This window comes from Rhodofomes roseus (genome assembly GCF_022264815.1).
Source record: "Rhodofomes roseus strain CIRM-BRFM 1785 chromosome Unknown C8Q71scaffold_39, whole genome shotgun sequence".
Taxonomy (NCBI): Eukaryota; Fungi; Basidiomycota; class Agaricomycetes; order Polyporales; family Fomitopsidaceae; genus Rhodofomes; species Rhodofomes roseus.
In genome coordinates, this window is record NW_025952995.1 from 112,213 (window position 1) to 132,099 (window position 19,887).

At 56.3% G+C, this 19,887-nt stretch overlaps 7 protein-coding genes across 7 annotated transcripts; 3 read left to right on the forward strand and 4 right to left on the reverse strand.

Moving 5' to 3' along the window:
• Nucleotides 1-940: 940 nt before the first annotated feature.
• On the forward strand, nucleotides 941-4,775 carry C8Q71DRAFT_863304 (RNA dependent RNA polymerase-domain-containing protein; the record flags this gene model as incomplete). Its single annotated transcript, XM_047928146.1, has 3 exons — nucleotides 941-3,572; nucleotides 3,630-3,835; nucleotides 3,891-4,775. The coding sequence occupies 3 exons, from the start codon at nucleotides 941-943 to the stop codon at nucleotides 4,773-4,775; spliced, it is 3,723 nt and encodes a 1,240-aa protein (XP_047772850.1).
• Nucleotides 4,776-5,242: 467 nt separating this feature from the next.
• Nucleotides 5,243-5,845, forward strand: C8Q71DRAFT_718386 (uncharacterized protein; the record flags this gene model as incomplete). The annotated part of the gene is made up of 1 exon (XM_047921224.1): nucleotides 5,243-5,845. A coding segment is annotated over one exon (603 nt), but the record flags the coding sequence as incomplete, so codon positions are not given.
• A 482-nt stretch (nucleotides 5,846-6,327) lies between these two features.
• C8Q71DRAFT_718380 (RNA dependent RNA polymerase-domain-containing protein) lies at nucleotides 6,328-10,811 on the reverse strand (the record flags this gene model as incomplete). Its single annotated transcript, XM_047921222.1, has 6 exons — nucleotides 6,328-6,721; nucleotides 6,770-7,149; nucleotides 7,202-7,297; nucleotides 8,066-8,175; nucleotides 8,234-9,599; nucleotides 9,669-10,811. 6 exons carry the CDS (start codon nucleotides 10,809-10,811, stop codon nucleotides 6,328-6,330), a joined length of 3,489 nt encoding a protein of 1,162 aa, XP_047772852.1.
• A 1,766-nt stretch (nucleotides 10,812-12,577) lies between these two features.
• On the reverse strand, nucleotides 12,578-13,436 carry C8Q71DRAFT_409209 (uncharacterized protein). The gene has a single exon (XM_047918382.1). It carries the CDS (start codon nucleotides 13,317-13,319, stop codon nucleotides 12,720-12,722), a length of 600 nt encoding a protein of 199 aa, XP_047772853.1. The 5' UTR covers nucleotides 13,320-13,436; the 3' UTR covers nucleotides 12,578-12,719.
• Nucleotides 13,047-14,439, reverse strand: C8Q71DRAFT_409358 (uncharacterized protein). Its single transcript, XM_047918383.1, has 5 exons — nucleotides 14,001-14,439; nucleotides 13,785-13,879; nucleotides 13,575-13,717; nucleotides 13,375-13,503; nucleotides 13,047-13,320 (listed from the first exon to the last, which is right to left on the reverse strand). The coding sequence occupies exons 1-4, from the start codon at nucleotides 14,268-14,270 to the stop codon at nucleotides 13,376-13,378; spliced, it is 636 nt and encodes a 211-aa protein (XP_047772854.1). The 5' UTR covers nucleotides 14,271-14,439; the 3' UTR covers nucleotides 13,047-13,320; nucleotide 13,375.
• A 1,984-nt stretch (nucleotides 14,440-16,423) lies between these two features.
• On the forward strand, nucleotides 16,424-17,513 carry C8Q71DRAFT_718381 (Alpha/Beta hydrolase protein; the record flags this gene model as incomplete). The annotated part of the gene is made up of 2 exons (XM_047921223.1): nucleotides 16,424-16,589; nucleotides 16,654-17,513. 2 exons carry the CDS (start codon nucleotides 16,424-16,426, stop codon nucleotides 17,511-17,513), a joined length of 1,026 nt encoding a protein of 341 aa, XP_047772855.1.
• Nucleotides 17,514-17,639: 126 nt separating this feature from the next.
• On the reverse strand, nucleotides 17,640-19,390 carry C8Q71DRAFT_409152 (uncharacterized protein). Its single transcript, XM_047918381.1, has 9 exons — nucleotides 18,995-19,390; nucleotides 18,882-18,939; nucleotides 18,556-18,829; nucleotides 18,493-18,506; nucleotides 18,399-18,441; nucleotides 18,276-18,337; nucleotides 18,211-18,224; nucleotides 18,012-18,153; nucleotides 17,640-17,959 (listed from the first exon to the last, which is right to left on the reverse strand). Exons 1-9 carry the CDS (start codon nucleotides 19,220-19,222, stop codon nucleotides 17,916-17,918), a joined length of 879 nt encoding a protein of 292 aa, XP_047772856.1. The 5' UTR covers nucleotides 19,223-19,390; the 3' UTR covers nucleotides 17,640-17,915.
• Nucleotides 19,391-19,887: the final 497 nt, after the last annotated feature.

Sequence of the window (19,887 nt, forward strand, 5' to 3'; positions counted from 1 at the left end):
GCTGGAGCGCGGACGTTTGCCTGTTCAGCAGCTTGTCCAGTGTCCACCGAGGTCCAGCAGCCGTCGTTGCATGTTTCGCCACCTCCCAAAGATCGCAGGTGTGTCGCCATGTTGAGAATCAATGGAACTGACCGTGGCAACTAACATATATAGGCACATTTGTCGGAGGTAGTACCGCAAACGGCCCTTGAACAGGCTCAAGTTGTGTCGCGAGTCGTCCTTTAAGCCGTACAGCACTCGGCGAGTTTTCCTTCTTTCCCACAGTACTTACGAGAGGACCTCGCAGATTGGACGCTCGAGCATCCCAGGTGCGCAATTGCCGTGTTTTTGAACGCCTCGTGCATACTCGGAGCATGATGTCTTCGGCGGAATCCCCGCAGTCTTTCAAATGCAAACCTTGATAACACTACATAAGTTACCGTTCGAATTCGGTAGCTCGGAGTCCGTGAGTCCACGTCCACATACTTCTGTGGTCTAATGAAGACTCAAGTGACCACACAACGCAGGACTCCGATATGCGCTCGCCTGGGGCACGGCCGATAGTAGGTTCTGCGGCTCAATGAATATATTACGCTCAAGGGTAACCCTAGCATGTGGCTACCACGTGAGGAGCAGGATGGACCAGTGGCTCAATAGCAGGTCTCGCCCCCGGCCCTCTCTGCGTTAGGGCTTCCTCACTAGCTATCCCGATACCCCTGTGAGCAGATTCCAAAAATCTATTCATGGACGAAACCCATGACCTTTGCTCTATTCTAGAACCTAATCCACTTGTGCAGCGCTGAAGATACAAGGCTACCCTAATCCGGTGGCTTCGCAGGCTCTTGATTTGCCGATACGCAGCTATGTTAAATGGCGTCTCCCGTCGAAGGTATATATACTCATCTCTTCGAGACAGAGCAAATCACGGCCAGAACCCCCTCGCGTTGCTCATCGTATCGCCATGGAGGTTTTCATGCGAGGGATCCCCTTCAGCATGGAACAACCCCAGCTGAAAGAGCTCATCGCTGGCGTCTTCCACAGCGCTACCTACGCTACCTATGCTCCCCACTCTTCGCGACCGCTCAACTTTGAAGTCCGCATACTCCGCAAAGTGACCAAGGGCGGTACGAGGAACGGGACTATCACGGTTCCCACCGAAGCAGTCGGTGAGCGGTTCCTTCAGCAGTATGGCGACGGTTCAACTGGCGGAGATGGCAACTTCGGCACGATAACCTTCGAGCGTGGCCGGAAGGCTCCCAACCGTCGAGTTCTCAAGGCCGTGCAAGAGGCCCCCTATCAGTCTCCGTCACAGGCGCCAGCGGTGCACCAGCCGCGTGCCGCCAATACCGTGTCGATACGCCGACTCCAGTTCGGATACGTTTGCAGCGACGAGGAGTATTCTGTGGAATGGGAACAGGAGTTCCGTGTCGAAGGCTCCGCCGTGCTCATGTACAACGAAGGCAGGAGACAGCTCCAGATGAAGGTTATGGATGCGACCCGTACACGCCTCATTGCCATTCGTCTCAGTCAGGTGTATTGGAACGCCGCGAGCCCCGACCAATCCGGCGAACCATCCATTTTCCTCTACCTTCACTACCCGCCATCGTTCGAAGCGGGTCCCCCTGATTCAGACTTCGTCGACGAGGACGAGGATACAAACCCGGATCCTCTCCGTAGTTTCTCTATGCGACAGCTGCTCTCAATAACGAACTCGCTCGGGAATCTGCACCGGTCGTCATTCAAGATACTGCGACGCAGGTTGGGTGCCTTCGATGACACCCACCTTCCTATCGCTCCCTACACTTCCATTGCCATCCGCTTTGTCTGCCGAAGCGCGCTCGATATCGCCATGTATAGAAGACTCTGCCGATCGGTTCACCTTCCTGTCGACTCTTCTCCTTACACTGTTGTGCACCGCAGGCTCTTCTCTGATACGGTTCGTGCTGCGTATCAACGATGGATCGCCACACTGGACTTCGCGGTCACATTCCAGGTCGAGGGCCTGCTCAGCAGTTATGTCGTGCATATGCGCGAGGTTGCCGAGCTCCTTCGCCCCACCGTTGATCGTGTTATCTCGCGCTACGGATCTGACATAGCGAGCTCGTTGCTCGCAGACCTCAGGACGCGACTCGACGCGCGAAAATGGTACGGCGATAGTGTCGATGTCAATGAAGACACCGTGAAGGACCTGCTCACCACATGCCTTCGACAACTCAACCGCCTTCGCGTCCATGCACTGCCCCACTCCGATCTCTTCGAGTGTAACCATCTCTACATTACGCCGATCGCAATCTTCCAGGAGGGACCATACCCTGAGCGATCCAACAGGGTCATCCGTCGATACTGGGATCACCGGGAGTGCTTCCTCCGTGTTCACTTCATCGACGACAACGAACTTGCTTATCGCTACGATGCGGAGATCAACTTGGAAGACTTGGTCAACCGACGCGTCAAACGGTTCCTCCTCGAGGGTGTATCCGTGGCTAGTCATCGTTTTGAATTCCTCGGATACTCGCAGTCTGCGCTCAAGAGCCATTCGGTGTGGTTCGTGAAACCGTTCAAAGACGCTGACGGGCAAACCGTCAATGCAGCGACTATCATTGACGGTCTCGGTTCCTTCAGTGACAATCCGTACGACCCGCAGCTCATCTATTGCCCTGCTCGGTATGCCGCTCGCGTCTCGCAGGCGTTCAGCGCCACCGAGTCTTCCATTGCGATGGCAGTGGAGGAGATTGAGATCGTCGACGATATCAAGGACAGGACAGGAATCTACTCGTTCACGGACGGGAACGGGACGATGTCTCTCCAGGTCGCGCGAGACATCGCGGCCGATCAGCGGTCGAAGAGTCGAGTCAGACGTGCATGGCGGGGGACCATTCCGCGCGTTTTCCAAGTGCGGATTGCTGGATCGAAGGGCATGCTACACGTCGACCACATGCTCCAGGGTCGAAAGATACAGCTGCCCAAATCCATGGTCAAATTCTCCGCTCCTACCTCCAATCAAATCGAGATTGCGCAGGTATTCCAGGAGCCGTCCCGGTTCTACCTGAATCGGCCGATGATCATGCTGCTCGAGGGACTTGGGGTCCCATACGAGGTCTTCGCAAGGCTTCAGGGCGAGACAGTTCGTCAGACCCACACGCTCACGGAGTCGCTGAGAAATTCGGGTTGGTTGCTTGACATGCACGGTCTGGGGAACTCGTTCAAACTCCCTTCTGTCGTACAACACCTTGACAGGCTTGGGGTCACCGTCGCGTCGCTGACGGAGATCGGCTTCTGGCAGCGGATGATGACGTTCGCTGTGACCCACATTCTACGAGAGCTCAAGTATCACGCCCGCATTCCCGTCCCCGGAGGATGGACACTCGTCGGGGTCGCCGATAGGCATGGTCAGCTGCGCGAAGGGGAGATCTATGCATGTGTGCGGACTGTAGACGGGCGCAAGAGCTATCTCGAAGGACCTACCCTGATCACGCGTTCTCCGGCTATTCATCCGGGCGATATACAGGTCGTGCGGGCGATTGGAAAGGCACCCGAGGGATCAAATCTTGCTGAACAAGATTTGCCGAACTGCGTCGTATTTTCCACCCAAGGTGAGTTGTTATACTGTTCTGACTCGCGAACAGTTACGAACAGTACTATGAATGCAGGAGAAAGGCCGCTGCCGTCATATCTAGGAGGAGGTGACCTCGACGGCGATATGTACAACGTCACTTGCGTGCCCCAGGATCTACTGCCTCCTGTGGCAAGACTCCAGAAGCCAGCATCATACAGCCCTGCGAGGCGCAAGACCCTTCAGAACCCGAGCACCATGCGAGACGTCGCTGACTTCGTGGCAGAATTCATCATCAGTGATGTGTGTCCAATTGATACTGTTTGCTCACCGTGTACCGCTGATAAGGGACACCTAGAACGTTGGCATCATTGCTTCGACGTGGCTGATACTCGCGGACAAGGCGGGTATCTTCGACACAGACTGTCTTCGGCTGGCCGAACTACACAATGCTGCAGTCGACTATCCAAAGAGTGGACTGCCCGTTCCTATCAACGAGGTGCGGCCAATGCAAAAGCGCATCAAAGAGAAGCCGGATTGGTACAAGCCCGAGACCATCATTGGCAAGCAGCCGACCTACTATCGGAGCACCAGCGCGCTCGGTCGCCTGTTCCGCGCCATTGATCTGCCCGACCAAGATGAGCGGAGTATGGAGTCTTCATACTTTGGCTCGCCTGAAATAGATGAAGAAGACGAGGTCAAGCTGGAGGATGTCCTCGCCGACCTACGTGCCACACCGTTCAACCATCGCACTCTTCTTCCAGCAGTCGCAACGGAAGTCCAAAAGTATCTAGGCCGCCCGAACCCCACCGAGACCCTCGTGACCAAGACGTGGAACATCTTCGCCGCGTACGCGTCCAGCCTCCGCGGGATCTGCGCGTCAAATGCTGTCTCGGCCTCCCGCTCATCCATGCTCTCGGAGGAGGAAGTTGTCATTGGGACGATTGCGGCGAAGTGCGCCCAAACCCGCAAGCGCACGGACATGATCGCCAAGGTTCGCGAGCAGACGACAACGCTCGTGAACGGCATCTGCGCGGAGCTGTCGGGCGTCGAAGGTGCTGGTCCGTCGACACACTTGATGCAGGCCTGGACGGCGTACAGGGTGTCGTGCACGCTCTCAGAAAGGTTTGGCGGGCAGAGCTTCGGATGGATTGCCTTAGGAGAGATCTTCGATGCGATTCGCGAGATTGAGGAGCAGAAGGAGGACTCGGAGGGAGAAGCAGAAGGTAGCCTACGAGCTTGAGACACATTGGCAACCACGCAGATGATCCGTTTGGATAAGGATTCCAAGTTGAACGTAACACTGAAAGCGCAATGTATTTGTACCAATGTGATGTGATGACCGGAATGTCTGCAGAAACGGAATGCACGCTAGTTCATCACCATCGTGAATAACAATATGCGAACTAAGGTCAAGCGTTGCGCCTGCCGAACCTGATATTTGGGGACCAGGGCGGTGCCATACCACCTCGCCAGGGTCACGAACAGCGTAACGTGAGTAGTATCACCCTAGGATGCATCAAGCTCTGCCCTTCATGTTGATTGTGGAGCATGGCCAGCCCAGTTGTGTCTGAGATCCCCGACGCGGAATTCGCGTCGAGTCGTTTAATCACCGGTGAGATTCCCAGCATTGGACGGAGAGTCTCTTGGTTGCCGCCATCCGCCTTCTTCGGGCCTCAAAGCTTCAAGCCGCACGCGCCATAACGATACTTAAACGGCGAGCCAAAGCACAAGGAGGTATACCTCCTTTACGGCATGGGCGGTGACCTCCTCTGGGTCGCCGATCAGGGCGAGTTGACAATCGAACGCGCCCCGCCCTTCCCGCGTGAGGCCCTCGCACACCTCCTGGACGCGACAATGGTACCACCGACGTCTGGCAGAGCGCTGCAGCCTGGGACCGATCGGTTCAGCGACGAGCATCGTCGCATCAGGCTCTTCCGCTGCTGGTGGCACACCGGAGAGTTCCTCGACTACGTCCTCCGAGTCGGCGAGCCCGTCTCCGCGACGCTCCGGGCACTGTCCTACGCCGAGCGCACTGCGGCCCTAGCCGAGCGGCTCCGCCCCGCGCTGCTGCAGGCGCAGATCGACGCGTCATTCCCGCCGACGTTTCTGACGCATGGCGATAAGGATGCCACGGTGCCCTTGTCTGAGTCGCAGAAGACGTACGATCGATTGCGCGAGCTGGGGGTGAAGGCTGAGCTGGAGATCGTTCCCGGAGGGAAGCATGCTCTGATGGCGAAGACGTGGCCCCTTGAGTTCTGCGCCGGGGCGGATGAGGCGCATGAGAGGGGTTTGCAGTTCCTGGCGAGATAACTGTTTGAGTGTGCATCGGGTACTACGCAGTAGTTACCACGTGAAGTGCGTGGATTGATTCAACCCTTCTCGTAATTGTAGGCTGCAAAGATATCAGTGATTCGGGCACGCCAACGGATAAATTTCCATTCGGACTCAAGCCCGGACTGCAGCCATTCATTGGACGTAGGCGTTCTACCTGACCTGAACTGAGATAGTGCAGGGCATACATATTAGCGATGTGACTGATGTCGAGTATATCAGCGGTAACATGCGCTGGCAGAATGACTGATTATACCTTGAGAACTCTTACGATCGGACCGTCACCGTCATCATATCAGATCATTCCCAGCGACCTAATTGTACATTTTCACGCTTGTGTAACTGCTGCGTTGGGGAGCGTCCTATGACAACGTTTCGGTATCAGTCCTGTAGTTTGTTGCTTTAAATGAGGACTGATATACACACCTTCAGCCATCCTTTCGTTCAGTTCACGGATGGCGTCAAAGACCTCCCCCCAATGCGATCCACGCAAAGCTCTGCCCTCCAAACCATCCCGATAGCGTGCACGAGACCCTGTACGCCATCCAGGCTTGTTCTAAGCGTGTCGCCGCGTCCAGGTGTCCACCGCCAGACAACTCTGCGCTGATACCGTTCACAAGCGTCGCCGTCTGCTCCCGGACTTTCTCGATCATGTCCGCGCGCTTTCGGGCCTGTGCGCTCTTCGCTGATATGGTCCCAATGACGACCTCCTCTTCCGAGAGCATGGCCGAGCGCGACGCTGAGACTGTATGCGATGCGCATGTTCCTCGAAGACGGGATGCGTAGACGGTGAACAGGTTCCAGCACTTGCTCGCCAATGACTCGTCGAAGTCATCGCGCCCCACCGGCAAATGCCTCCGCACTTCAGCGACGACCGGCGGGAGAAGAGCGCGATGGGTGAACGGTTTGGTCCGTACGTCGGCGAGAACATCGGCTAGTGTTATCCCGTTCTCTTCATCTATCTCGGGCGAGTCAAAGTGGGACGTCTCCGTACTACGCTCCTCAAGGGCCGGCAGGTCGATAGCACGGAAGAGTCGGCCAAGAGCGCTATTGCTCTGATAATATTGAGGGGTCCAGCTGACGGTGGCCTCGAAAGTATACCAGTCTGGCTTTTGTGAGACGCGGCGTTGTATGGGCCGAATGGCGTTGATATCAACTGGCAACCCGGTCTTAGGATAGTCGACTGCGGCATTGTGTAGCTCTGCGAGGCGGAGACAATCTCTATCGAGTATTCCTACGTTGTCGGCGAGTGTCAGCCACGTCGATGCAATGAGACCGACGTTCTGACGGTAACTGGTTAATCGCAGATGCAGTACAGTCAGGAATAGTACGCACGTCACTGATGATGAACTCTGCTACGAATGTGGCGACATCTTGCATGGTACTCGGCCGGTTCAGTATTTTACGTTTCGCCGGATTATACGAAGCAGGCTTCTGAAGTCTGTCTGTCGGTGGTTTGTTTGTTTGTTTGTTCCATTTAGTGTCGCTGAGGGCGGCGCCCTATGTAGACATAAACATGATGATCTATCCTACGGAGTCCTTGTCATCGTCCTCGCTTCGCTGCGCATGTCCGTCAGCCGCGATGGCGTCAGGAGTGTAGTATAGTAACACGGAATGTGGAGTAGTGGATTGTGATGAGAAATAGAGCAGCTCCGTCATGTCAGTTGGCCCCGCCCGTCTGCGCCTGTCAGCCTCCCTGTCGAGTCGGTCGTGTCTTCGCCCTGCCCGCGGTCTTCTTCGTCCCCTTTCCCTCCTCCTCTTTCAGCGATAGATCGCCGTAGGTCGCGGTGAATCGCCCCGTTTCGTGTATGTAGCGAAAGAGTGCCTTAGTCAGCGCTGGCGCGCTGAGAAGGCTTCGTATCGACTTCGCTGCTGGTCCGACGTCGCGTTCCAGTCGCGCTCTTGCCCGTGCGTGGCCCCGGCATTCTAGGAGGTAATGGTATACCGTCTCCTTCGCTCCTGAGTCACACCGTTGGCATATTGGTGAGTCGGCCTGTCGGATTCTGTGGAGGTACCGCTGGAGAGGGACGTGCTCCGTGCGTAGTTGGATCAGGATGCTCGCATGTCGTCTCGGGAGTCTTTCAGCTAGTTTGCGGTACGCGTTTGAGGGCATGCCGCTGTCGATCCTGTCCATCTTCTCCACTCGCGGTGAGTTCCTCCACTCTTCCTTTGCCTTCTGCTTGATCGTGTCATGCAGACACTGTCGCAGCTTGCTGTCGGTGGTAACAGGTCCTGCGGCACACAAGTGACGTGATACATATCACCGTCGAGATCTCCTCCTCCGAGGTACGACGGAAGAGGCCTGGTTCCTGTATCAATGTTGGTATTTAGGTCTATCGACGACGTCAGACGCCGTCTATGACGCACCTCGCGTGGAAAATACAACGCAATTCTTCAGTCGTCCCCGAGCAAGATCCGATCCCACTGGTGGCCTTCCAATCGCATGCACGACCTGTATATCGCCTGGATGAATGACCGGCGAGCGGGTGATCAAGGTAGGTCCTTCGAGATAGGTCTTTCGATTGTCTGAAGTCTGTACGCATGCGTATATCTCCCCTTCCCGCAGCTGACCATGGATATCGGCGACCCCTACTAGGGTCCATCCTCCGGGCACGGGAATGCTAGCGCGGTCCTTGAGTTCTCGGAGAATGTGGTTAACCGCGAACGTCATCATCCGCTGCCAGAAGCCGGACTCTGTCAACTGCGCGACGGTCACACCGAGTTTGTGGAGTTGGCCAACAATGGACGCGATCTTGAACGAGCCGCCAAGGCCATTCATCTCAAGCAGCCATCTCGAATTCGCCAGCGACTCTGTGAGCGTATGGGTTTGGCGTACCGCGTCGTCCTGAAGTCTCTTGAAGGCCTCGTACGGGACCCCGAGGCCTTTGAGCAGCATGATCATCGGCCGGTTGAGGTTGAACCGAGACGGCTCCTCGAATACCTGCGCGATATCAATTTGATTGGAGGTAGGAGCAGAGAACTTGACCATGGACCTGGGCAAGCGAATCTTTCGGCCTTCGAGTTTGTGATCGACGTGCAGCATCCCCTTCGATCCAGCAACCCGTACTTGAATAACGCGTGGGGTGGACCCTCGCCACGCACGTCTGACCCGGCTCTTCGACCGCTGATCGGCCGCTATGTCTCGCGCGACCTGGAGGGACATCGTCCCGTTCCCGTCCGTGAACGAGTAGGTGTCCGTCCTGTCCTTGATGTCGTCCACAATCTCCATCTCGTGCGCTGCGACCGTGATAGAGGAGGCGGTGGCGCTGAAGGCTTGAGAGATGCGAGCAGCGTATCGAGCAGGGCAGTAGATGAGCTGGGGATCATACGGGTTGTCGTTGAAGGATCCAAGGCCAGCGATTATCGCCGCTGCATCTATTGTGCGGCCATCGGCGGCCTGGAACGGCCTGACGAACCACACCGAGTGGCTCTTCAGCGCAGATTGTGAGTAGCCGAGGAACTGGAAATGCCTCCCAGCGACGGTGACGCCCTTGACAAGGAAGTGCTTGACACGTTCCTCAATCAAACGCTGGAGATTGAGCTCGGAATCGTAGCGGTAGGCGAGTCTGTTGTCGTCCGTGAAGTGAACCCGAATGAAGTTGTCCCTATTGTCCCAGTATTTACGTATTACTCGGTTGGACTGTTCAGGAAAGGGGCCCTCGGGTATGATGGTGGTAGGGGTGATATGAACGTGGGTGCAGAGGAAGAGGTCGGCGTGGGGCATCAACGGAGTCTGGTTTTGCGAGAGCTGCCGAAAGGAAGTCGTGAAGAGCTGCAGGATGGCATCGAGATCGAGATCGACCCCGTCGCCGTACCAAAGACGGGCTTCGAGTCGCGTCTTCAGGTCAGCGAGCACAGTGCGCGTCACATGGGGGCCGTGCTTCGACATCAGATCGTCGATGCTCGGACGCAGGTATCGCACGATTTCTTGCATGTCCACGAGGCGTTTCCGCAACAACGACTCGACCTGAGACGCAACTGCAAAGTCCAAATTGGCTACCCAGGGTCGATAGACGTCCTGAACAGATCTGGCGAAGAGCCCGCGATGAACCACTGTGTACGCAGATGAGTCAACGGTTAGGTGAGCCTGCCGGCACAGGACCCTATAGAGGGCGACGTCTGACGCAGACTTGCACACCAGCCGCACAGCGATGGAGGTGTAGGGCGCAATGGGAACGTGAGTATCGTCAAAGCCCGATTTCCGGAGCCGCCATATCTTCGTCTCCTCGAGTAACATTCTCAGATTCTCGTATTGTCCATATGTGTCCTCTCCGAGTGACTCCAAGAAATCCGGGTCCACGGGACCCTCCTCGAATGAGGGAGGATAGAGGAGGTAAAAGAAGATCGACGACTCGCCGTATTGGTCCGGTGTTGCGGCGGTCCAGTACACCTGCGGAGGACGAATGGCCATATAGCGCGTGCAATCATGTCCCATCGCTATCATCTGAAATTGTCGCCTGCCTTCGTTGTACCTCAGGTATGCAGAACCCTGGATGGTGAACTTCTTCTCCCACTCCACAGAATACTCTTCGTCTCGGCAGATCCATCCGAATTGAAGTCGCTGGATCGACACGCTGGCCGTGTCATACCTGGGCTGTGTAAGCCCCGCCGAAGGCCTGTACGGAGTCTGCTGCACCGTCTCGAGGACTCGACGATTTGGCGTGTGTATACCGCGTGCGAAAACGATGCTGTCGAAAGTGTTGCGCCTCCGGGGTGAACCTTGACCATACTCTCGCAGGAACTGCTCACCGATCTCCGTGGTGGGGACTGTGATGACGCCGTTTCTGGTGCCCCGCTTGGTCACCTTGCGGTATATGCGGACTTCGAAGTTCAGAGGCTGAGGAGAGTGATCAGAGTAGGCAGCGCCGTGGAAGACACTTGCTAGGAGTTCCTTGAGCTGGGGTTGTTCCATGCTGAATGGAATTCCCTGCATGAATACCTCCATGGCGACGCGATGAACGGCTGAGTCCGTTCGATGGTCGGGCGTCCGATAGGCCATGCGTGCTTATATACAGGCTTTGCACCACGGGAGGAACGATGCCTCTTGTGATCGTTCTTATCAGAGATGCAGTGGCCTAGACTTCGTGGAAATAGCGTCATGTCGAGAAGCAGAGCTCATTTGGAGACGCACATGCGTAAGGAGAATATTGCCGTGCAGTGAGATTGTGTCCAGAACCTGTTGCATCTTAGCGGAATGTCCCCGTCGGTCACAAGGACAATACTACGTACCACTTTGTACTCTCATTCACCGTAACAGTCCCAGCGCTGTTGGGTTGACACACGTGCGTTCTTCTGCCATCTAAGGAGCGTAACCTTCAATGCGCACTTCAAAATAAATCACGGGTTTATCGCGCACGCACGGAGAAGAGTAATCGGCTGTCTATTGAACTGAGCGGAGGCACCAATAAGTGAGACACCTCATCTGAGTGCGCGTCACAGTAGTTTACGCACTGCCAATGAGTTGCAAGGCCATCACAGGGCCTTATCCTTGCACCTATGTGGCGCCTGAGTGGTTCGCCGTGTCGCCACCTTCTTGCGCAAGATCATGTCGGATGCGAGTGACATGTTCGTGCGGGGGCGTTTTCACCAGGCCACAAAGATAAGCCAGAGTTTGTCGCTTGCCGAGAACCGCAGATCAATGCACCGTGATAATCAACGACCTGTAAGCGTACCCGCAATGCCTAGTATGGACAATCAAATTCGGGGACACGAAGGTCGCTCCGGAGTCCGACGAAATGAGCACATTATCGGTGCCTAGTTCAGCGTCGGCTACGTAGCTCATTCGCCCACGATAGAGTCAGAAAGCAGAGGTGCTGTGGGCATAGAGGAGCTGTTGGTGTTGAGTACGCATCAGTGCCCCTTTCTCTCTCCGAAGGCGAATCTGGTCCGGCAGGGCGATCAAGTTCGGCGGACCCTTTGAACTGCCGGATAGGCCAACGAGTTAGTACATACCACAAAGCGAGTGGGATGGAAGTGCCACGACGTACATCTAACGTTCAGTTCAAGCGGAAGGAACTTGAACTTTGCATATTTCCAATGGCCCCAGGCACCTGCACTTTGTGCTTCCGACGAGGAATATGACTGGACATTTGTAACCTGGTCATCATCGTTGTATGCAATTCTTGTAGAGACACATACCGATTATGCTCTCCGCACATCGCTGCTCTCCGCGCACCCGCCACCAAGCAAGCGCATTGCTCGGGAGATGCGGGAAATTCGTCGCGCCTGCGCTTACCTACAGCAGTACCTATATACGCCAGGGAATGCAGCGAAGGTCCGTCGAGCCTCAGTGACCACAGCCATGCCGCAGATTCGCTGACAAGAGGAACCGCAGAACTCGAAGTTGAGCCGAGTTCGGACTGCTCGGCAATGCTGAGAGGGGAGTCCTATGGCAAGCTTAGTATGGGAAGTACATTGTCTCGTACTGCAACGCACCATTCATTTCCGCGCGCAGGCATCCCATAATTCGCAGATGACAATTACCTCCAGATACCGAGGCCGCGCATACCATCCTTCAGGAAAGCTCCAACACCGCAGTGGGTCATCAGACTTTCCAACTCGTCGATGACAGCGGAGAAATAGACGGGCCGCACAAGATTGACCACGCGCACAGCGGATGATCGTGGTGGTGAATCGGCCTGTACAGAAGGCGAAGTTGGCGGACGGCGGCGCTGGTGAGACTCGCGATGTCGCCGATGACGGCGGTGACGTTGACTAGGAGGCCGACACAAGCTATGCCCAGTCCTGCCAATAGACCCCATGCTAGTATCTACCTGCTGGCGAAGGGACGAGATGGACCGTCTGCCAATGCATGGCAGGATACCGCCCCAACCGATCGAGTTCGAGAACGATGTCAGGGTGACGCTCGAACGGGAAGTAGTCCAAGTGCCAAGTCCGCGGTATAGACGTCAATGAGCAACGAGCAAGGCCGGGAGACGACTGGATGCAATGAGGTGTTCAAGAAGGAGGCGGCTGCGAGAACCGAAGCGCCACATGCGAAGGACGACTCGCCATCCAGGGAGCGCAATGACTCGCCGTCAAGCTCCACTGAGCCGAGCCGCTTTAACGAGACGAGCGCGTCGCCGACGCTTCGGTCCGCTTCCAGTAGCTTGGTGAGGGATGGAAAGGATAGAACGCAGAATCGAGGAGACGTGCTAACTGAGTGACCAGCACGACATGCCCTCCGCGAGTTTGAAGCCCCAGGCTTCATCGTTCCGCAGGAAGTCACCGTGTATTCAAAGCCCACGCAGCCAACGTGCACGGCGATGAGGATACATAGGTATATAGATGGGTGCATCAGACTGGCAAACTGCTGATCTTTGATCGTAAGCTGCCGGGGTCTAACAGGCCACATATATGAAATACGAGTAACCCAGGGAGGATGACTGTTGAAATTTGATGCGGAGGTGGCAATATGCGCTCGAGATCGGCGTGCGAGTTGCATGATCGCCATGCTGCGAGGGCCCGGAAGAGTCAGGGACAGGTCGCGAGGGCTGGTGCATGCATACCTTACGGTATCGCGCTCCCTGAGTCGCGTATCCAAAGCCTAGCGGAGGGCAGCCTGACTTTGGAGGTGTTCAACGAGGATGGGAGGTCCGGATCCGATGATACGCAGTTCGATGCCTTCGTCCTATTCGCTGTGTATCGTGTTCAGCTGCAGTTGCAACTACTTGCAAGGATGGTTGTATGCGTCAAATGCGGCTCGTACCTTTGTTATCGTTGGCTTGCCTGCATATACTCGTAAGCCCGACTGTGCGCGCGGCTCGCCTCGACCCTAGTCTCCCCTGGGCAGACCCGAAAGAAGACCTCTTGGACGGAGGGGCCCAGGGCGGTCTTCTCAGCCTCGACCCACTGCAGCCCACAATCAACGAGTCTCGGCAAACCTCATAGCTCGACCTGAGTGATATCCTGGCCGCACCGCTCGCTTGCTTGGTGTTCTTGCTGCAACCAGCTAGTAATCCCAGTTAGGGCTCTGCGCTGAGCGACGGTACGCATAACTCGGAGTCCCGACCCCTCGACGAGCCGTCTTTTATGATCTCTATAGGGAGGTTAGGCGTAAACGAAGTATTTATCACACTTGTCTTGCAAGAGCACTCACCGACTTCCAACTCATGAACGAAGTTCGCAGACGTACAGTAGATTGGACGCTCCCTGTCGTGCGCGTTGCGGACGGTCGATGGCAAGCCTGCCGACGGTGTTCGGACTTGACCGCACATTGCACGGCGTTTGCCGGGAGCAGCCGCTCGGGACTGTCAGTGCTCAAGCGCTCACTGCCCTTCGGTCTTCGTCGTCGACTCTTCGACAACCACTTGCCTGCGACGTAGCCAGCATATAAACAGCCTCGACTTGGTCGGAATCGTATCGCATCTTGCCATCCCAACGGCTCTGAACATCTGCAGACCATCTTTCCACGCTCTCGGAAGAAGCCAACCCAACGAAAGCAACACAGTCAATGTTCTGTCACGCCTATAGTGCTTGCACAGTAGCCTCTCTGTCCTGGCAATCCTTGTACGTGCTGAACAGAATCAACACAAACTGTGCTGACTGTCGCATGGTGCGCCTCGTATGTGGCCCGTCAGAACCTGTCAGAACCTATCGGGCAGGCACTCCCGAAGGCGATGTACTTAGTACACATGAGCATTGAGCACCGCTCGAATTGCTGCGATACCTGGCACAGCTGATGGGCCATTATCATTGCTGTGTTGCCGATCAAATCCTTCGTACGCAGAAACAGGAAAGGTGGACTTCCCTCTGTGCGGCCTACTATATGCCGGCTAGGTGCCGGCCGTACTCGTGCGTCTGTCATAACTGCTAACGACGAGCCGTCTGTGGCATGCTACTTAGCAGCCTCAGACGACCACGCCTTAAATACTGGAGAGGTCTACTCCAGCATCTCATCCACCATTATCGCTCGAACCTCCCACTCTTGCGAACAGTGCATCAAAGAAGTGAGTTGACTCTCTCGCGAAAGAGCTGTAGGTGACGCTCATCACTTCTACTCTTCGCACAGTCGGCCAAATATGCAAACGATCACTTTTTCTCGCGTCGGTGACCTCGAGATCAAGTTCGACCTCGACGTACCCGCCGACATCACAGGCGCACTGCCCGCGGTAATTTGCATCCACGGCGGCGGCATGGTAGCGGGCTCCCGTAACGAGCCCGGCTCGGCCAGGCTGACAGACTTCATCCGGGGTATGGGCTCCATGCAAGCCATGTACCCTTCCCTGCGCGCACTGACATTGGGATCGATGCAGACTTCGCTCTCTCACGCGGATTCCTCTTCATTTCGACGGACTATCGCTTGATATGGCCGTCCACCGGACTCGACATCATCGACGACGTGAAGACCCTCTTCGCCTTCCTCGCAGACCCCAGCTTCTCCGAGACGTACCTCCCGACGGGTGTCTCCCTCGACGCCGCGCGCATCGTCGCTCTCGGGGGGTCCGCAGGCGGCTACGTCGCGCGCGCAGCTGGGATCTACGCCAACCCGAAGCCCATCGCGCTCGTGTCCATCTTCGGCGCGGGCGGCGCGATGCTCACCGACTTCTGGGTGAAGCCCAAAGCCGAGGACCAATACATGCCCTTCCCAGGGGCCGACCGCGTCACCGCCGAGTCCCTCGCGCACCTCCTGCGCAGCCCGCCCGCGCCGGTCACGGAGGCGCCCATCAAGGTGCAGCCGGACGGCCAGTTCACGGACGACGAGGGGCGGATTGGCCTGTTGTTCCATTGGTGGCGTACAGGCGAAGTGGTCGACTATCTCCTCGGCGAGAAGGTCTCTGCGACGCTCCGCGCGCTGCCGGAGGCCGACCGGTACGCCGCGGTTCCGGAGCACTTGCGGCCTGCGATCCTCGAGGCGCACATTGACGCGTCGTTCCCGCCGACGTACTTCATACATGGGGAGAATGACGGGATCGTCCTCGCAGAGGAGTCCCGCGTCACGCACGCACGCCTGCGCGAGCTGGGTGTGCGGACTGAGCTCGAGGTCATCCCCGGTGGGACCCATGGGCTGATGACGAAAACGGTCCCTCCCGCAGCGACGCCTGGGGCTCAGGAGGCGTACCAGAGCGCATTGCTGTTCCTGGAGAACGAGATTCGGCGTCACAGTGTGCTTGTATAACATGCAATGATGACGTCAGCACGTACCAGCAACTATCCGTGTCCGTTTCCTGCTTTATGATGTTTGGTCGCATTTGCAGGCTGATGACGCGGTCCTATCGCGGGGAGGAGACTGACAATTTGGAGGTACAAATCTGTCACCTCTTGCCTCATTGCCAGTACTGCCGCGCCTGATACCGGGAGCTGTGGGACAACGAAGCTACTTGCCTGCTCCCTCCTTACCCTACATGGTGTGCAGACGCCGACCGCTTCCATTTGGCGACTCCCGATGTAGAATTGGAACCGAGCCACTTCTGTGAGTTAAGCTCAAGCCGGCCGCCGCATTGGACGGGGCGTACTTATCTTGCCTACTGCCCTCGCGCATCTACCCACACAACCTGCTGTGCGTGTTACTCCACCACTTGTCTCTTCTGACTCGCTGGACTCGCAGGCACCCCCATCATGCAAACAATCACATATTCACGCGTCGGCGACCTGGAGATCAAGCTCGACATCACGCTGCCTCCGTCACCGATAATTGGAACCTTGCCAGGCGTCGTGCATATCCATGGAGGCGGTATGACGACGGGTTCTCGGTCGGGCATCGACTGTTTTCAATGGTTGAAAGGTGCAGTCCACCAAGCATGCCACTTTTCACTAGCACTGAGCGAACCACCTTCACCACACACCAGACTCAACGCTGTCGAAGGGCATGATCTTCATGTCCGCAGACTACCGCCTCATATACCCGTCTACGGGACTCGACATCATCGAGGACATGAAGGCACTCATGAAGTTCCTCGCTGACCCTTCCTTCTCCGAGATATACCTACCCGCCGGTATCTATCTCGACAATAGCCGTATCGGCGTAGTTGGGGTGTCTGGCGGCGGCTACGCCGCACGCGCCCTAGCGATCTACGGCGAGCCCAAGCCCAAGGCGGTATACCTCCTCTACGGCATGGGTGGTGACTTCATCTGCGACCATTGGGTCGCCGACAAGGGCGATGCGATGTTCGGGCGCGTTCCTCCCCCACCACGCGCAACGCTCGCGCACCTCCTCGACGCGACCAGTGTGCCGCCGACGTCGGGCTGCACGCTGCAGATGGACCACGACTGTTTCGCCGACGAGCAGCGTCGCATCGGGCTCTTTTCGTACTGGTGGAGCACCGGCGAGCTTCTCGACCACGTCCTCGGCGAGCCCGTCTCCGCCATGCTGCGCGCGCTGCCCTACGCTGAGCGCGCTGTGGCCCTGCCCGAGCGGCTCCGCCCCGCTCTGCTGGAGACGCAGATCGACGCGTCGTTCCCACCGACGTTCCTGCTGCATGGCGGTAATGATGCCACGGTGCCCTTGTCTGAGTCGCAGAAGACGTACGATCGCTTGCGCGAGTTCGGGGTGAAGGCGGAGCTGGAGATCGTTCCAGGAGGGGAGCATGCTCTGATGGCGAAGGCGTGGCCCCTTGAGTTCTGCGCCGGGGCGGATGAGGCGCATGAGAAGGGTATGCGGTTCCTGGCGAGAGAACTGTTTGAGGATACAACAGGCACTCCTCAGTAATCACCGCATCCGAAATTGGGTAGTACGTGTAGTACACGGTGGACCGATGTTACATGGGTGTAGCTTAGACCGCATGGCGCAATCTAACTCACCCAATGAAGTGACTGTCGAGATGGAGAACGCCGAGGCACAGCAGATTGATGAGTATATGCGCAGCGCTGCGTTCGCGAAGACGTGAGACTCTAGGGTAAGCAGTCACTAGTCATGTATTCCAGTGATCAGACACTAATGAGACTGATAGATCTCGTGCTCGCCTGAACTTTGCAAGGACTGCTTGTCCCATCTACTGTTATTATGTAATCACCCGAAAACCATTGTACTAGCTTCGTCGCAAGCCATACACCCAATGTCCACCAATACCAACTGACGCGAATTGAACGGTACACATAGTCCACTGTTACACTACTCAATCTCGCCGACACAGAGATTCTGACCGACTTGCAAGTCTGTCGCGCGGGGTATGAGTAAGTGTTCTTCAATGGGCCGTGGGACACGCACCACACGCAGAATCGAGCCAGGGGTTCAACGCGTACAAATCCGCGTCGGTAATGTTATAGTTGTACTCAATCTTCGCGCAATAATCGCCGCTGACAACCGTGTAGACTTCATCGCACGCAGGCGAGCCTTTGACACAGTACGCCTATAAGCAAGTCAGTGAGAAGACACGTTTGGCGGGGCCCCAACTCTGGACACGTACAGCTAGCAGGAGATCTGGAGACACATACGGTCAACGGAGTATAAGGACGAGGAGGAAGGACGCACTGCTGCAATCGTCCGACACCTCGGGGTTCCATCGCAGGAAGTCGCTGAGCGCTATGCCAAATCTGTACAGTGCGTCAGCCTGTCGGTGTTTCTTCAACACAAGTAAACTCGGTGAGAACTGACTTTTCATCGATAGCGGTACACGAGTCGCCGCTTTGGACCTCGTCTAGAAGAGATGTAAGAAATCAAATTTCTTGAAAGCATCTGGGTGACGTACAGTATGTGGTGCAGCTGTACAAGGCATCAGTAATCAATTGACGGTGAGTAGTGAGGCGCTTACTTAGTCCAACTTCCGCTAGCAATGTTTGTAGGCGTCGGGACCGCTGAGGTTGTGGTCGTAGTCGCTGTCGTTGCCGTACTGACGGTCATTGTAAGCGTCGTCGTTGGCGTCGGGCTTGAGCCAACGCAAAGGACCTCGCCGACTTCGAGATCACAGTTAGCATCCAGCCAGGGATTGAGAGCCTGCAATTGGGCCGCGGTGAGCCCTTCTTCGCTCTCAATCTTACTGCAGTAGTCGCCGGAGGCTACGGTGTAGAGTTGGGGGCACGCATCACCTGGGGATAAGAGTTCAGATCGAAGCGACAAATCACGATGGTTCGATGCTACCTCCGCCGCCCACGCAGTATGCTGCACCGAGCTCGAGGATGGTACAGGCTGTATCGAGCTAGCATCTTGATGAGTATATGAACGGCGGAACCGTCAGAGTCTCCATGACTTACCTCCGGGTTCCAGCGAAGGAGGTCACTGAACGAGATGTCGGCTGCAGCCTCGAGGGTCGAGCACGTGTCTCCAGTCTCCACCGTCGCGTACGACGTGCAGTTGGAGAACGATCCGGCTGCGAGGTTGCTCGGCGGACCGGAAGAGAGCGCAGAGCGCTGGTAGGGAAGCCAGTTTGCACCTACGCCAGACGCAACAGCGAAGGCAATGAAAAGAGACTGTGCGAGCATGGTGAAGATGAGCAATGTGAACGAATGTACCAGGTAGTAGCTCTCGCTCTGAATGACAGTGGACGTACGGCAGGCTTAAATACCGCACAGAAGACGCAGGTGTCCGCCTAAGCAGACGTCGAGACCGTTCCATGTAGAGGGCTGTGTAAGAGGACATGATCAAACTGCACAGACGCGAATCAGTTTGTACCTTTGTGGAATATTGTTTAGGATATTCTCAGGGCAATATATCGCGGCCATGACAGGTATTGTGGGCCCGGAACGTCTGTCAGTGAGTCAAGCAGGTAGCAAACGCTCATCAAACAGACGAACTGACCGAACGTGGGCGAAATGATGGGCGGCATTAAGTATCCGAGGACAGCGTGGTTTATACAGTAATACCGACATATCAATCTGATCGAGGAGGTCGCTCCGTTCGTGAACGGGACCTGAGGACAAAAGGATGAACCACACGTTCGACAGTCTTCAATTGGGAGCCCTCGTCAACATAAGCGCCTCGAGGCTCGAACGCCAAATCTTCAATGCGTGGACGTGAATCATCACTGAATGCACCCCTGGCGTTGTGATCAGCGCCAACCATTGGCAAACGTGCACAGCGCACGAACGGCGCATTCAGTTTCGTACCGTGTACGTATAACTATAAGAGACAAACTCAGCTCTAAGCG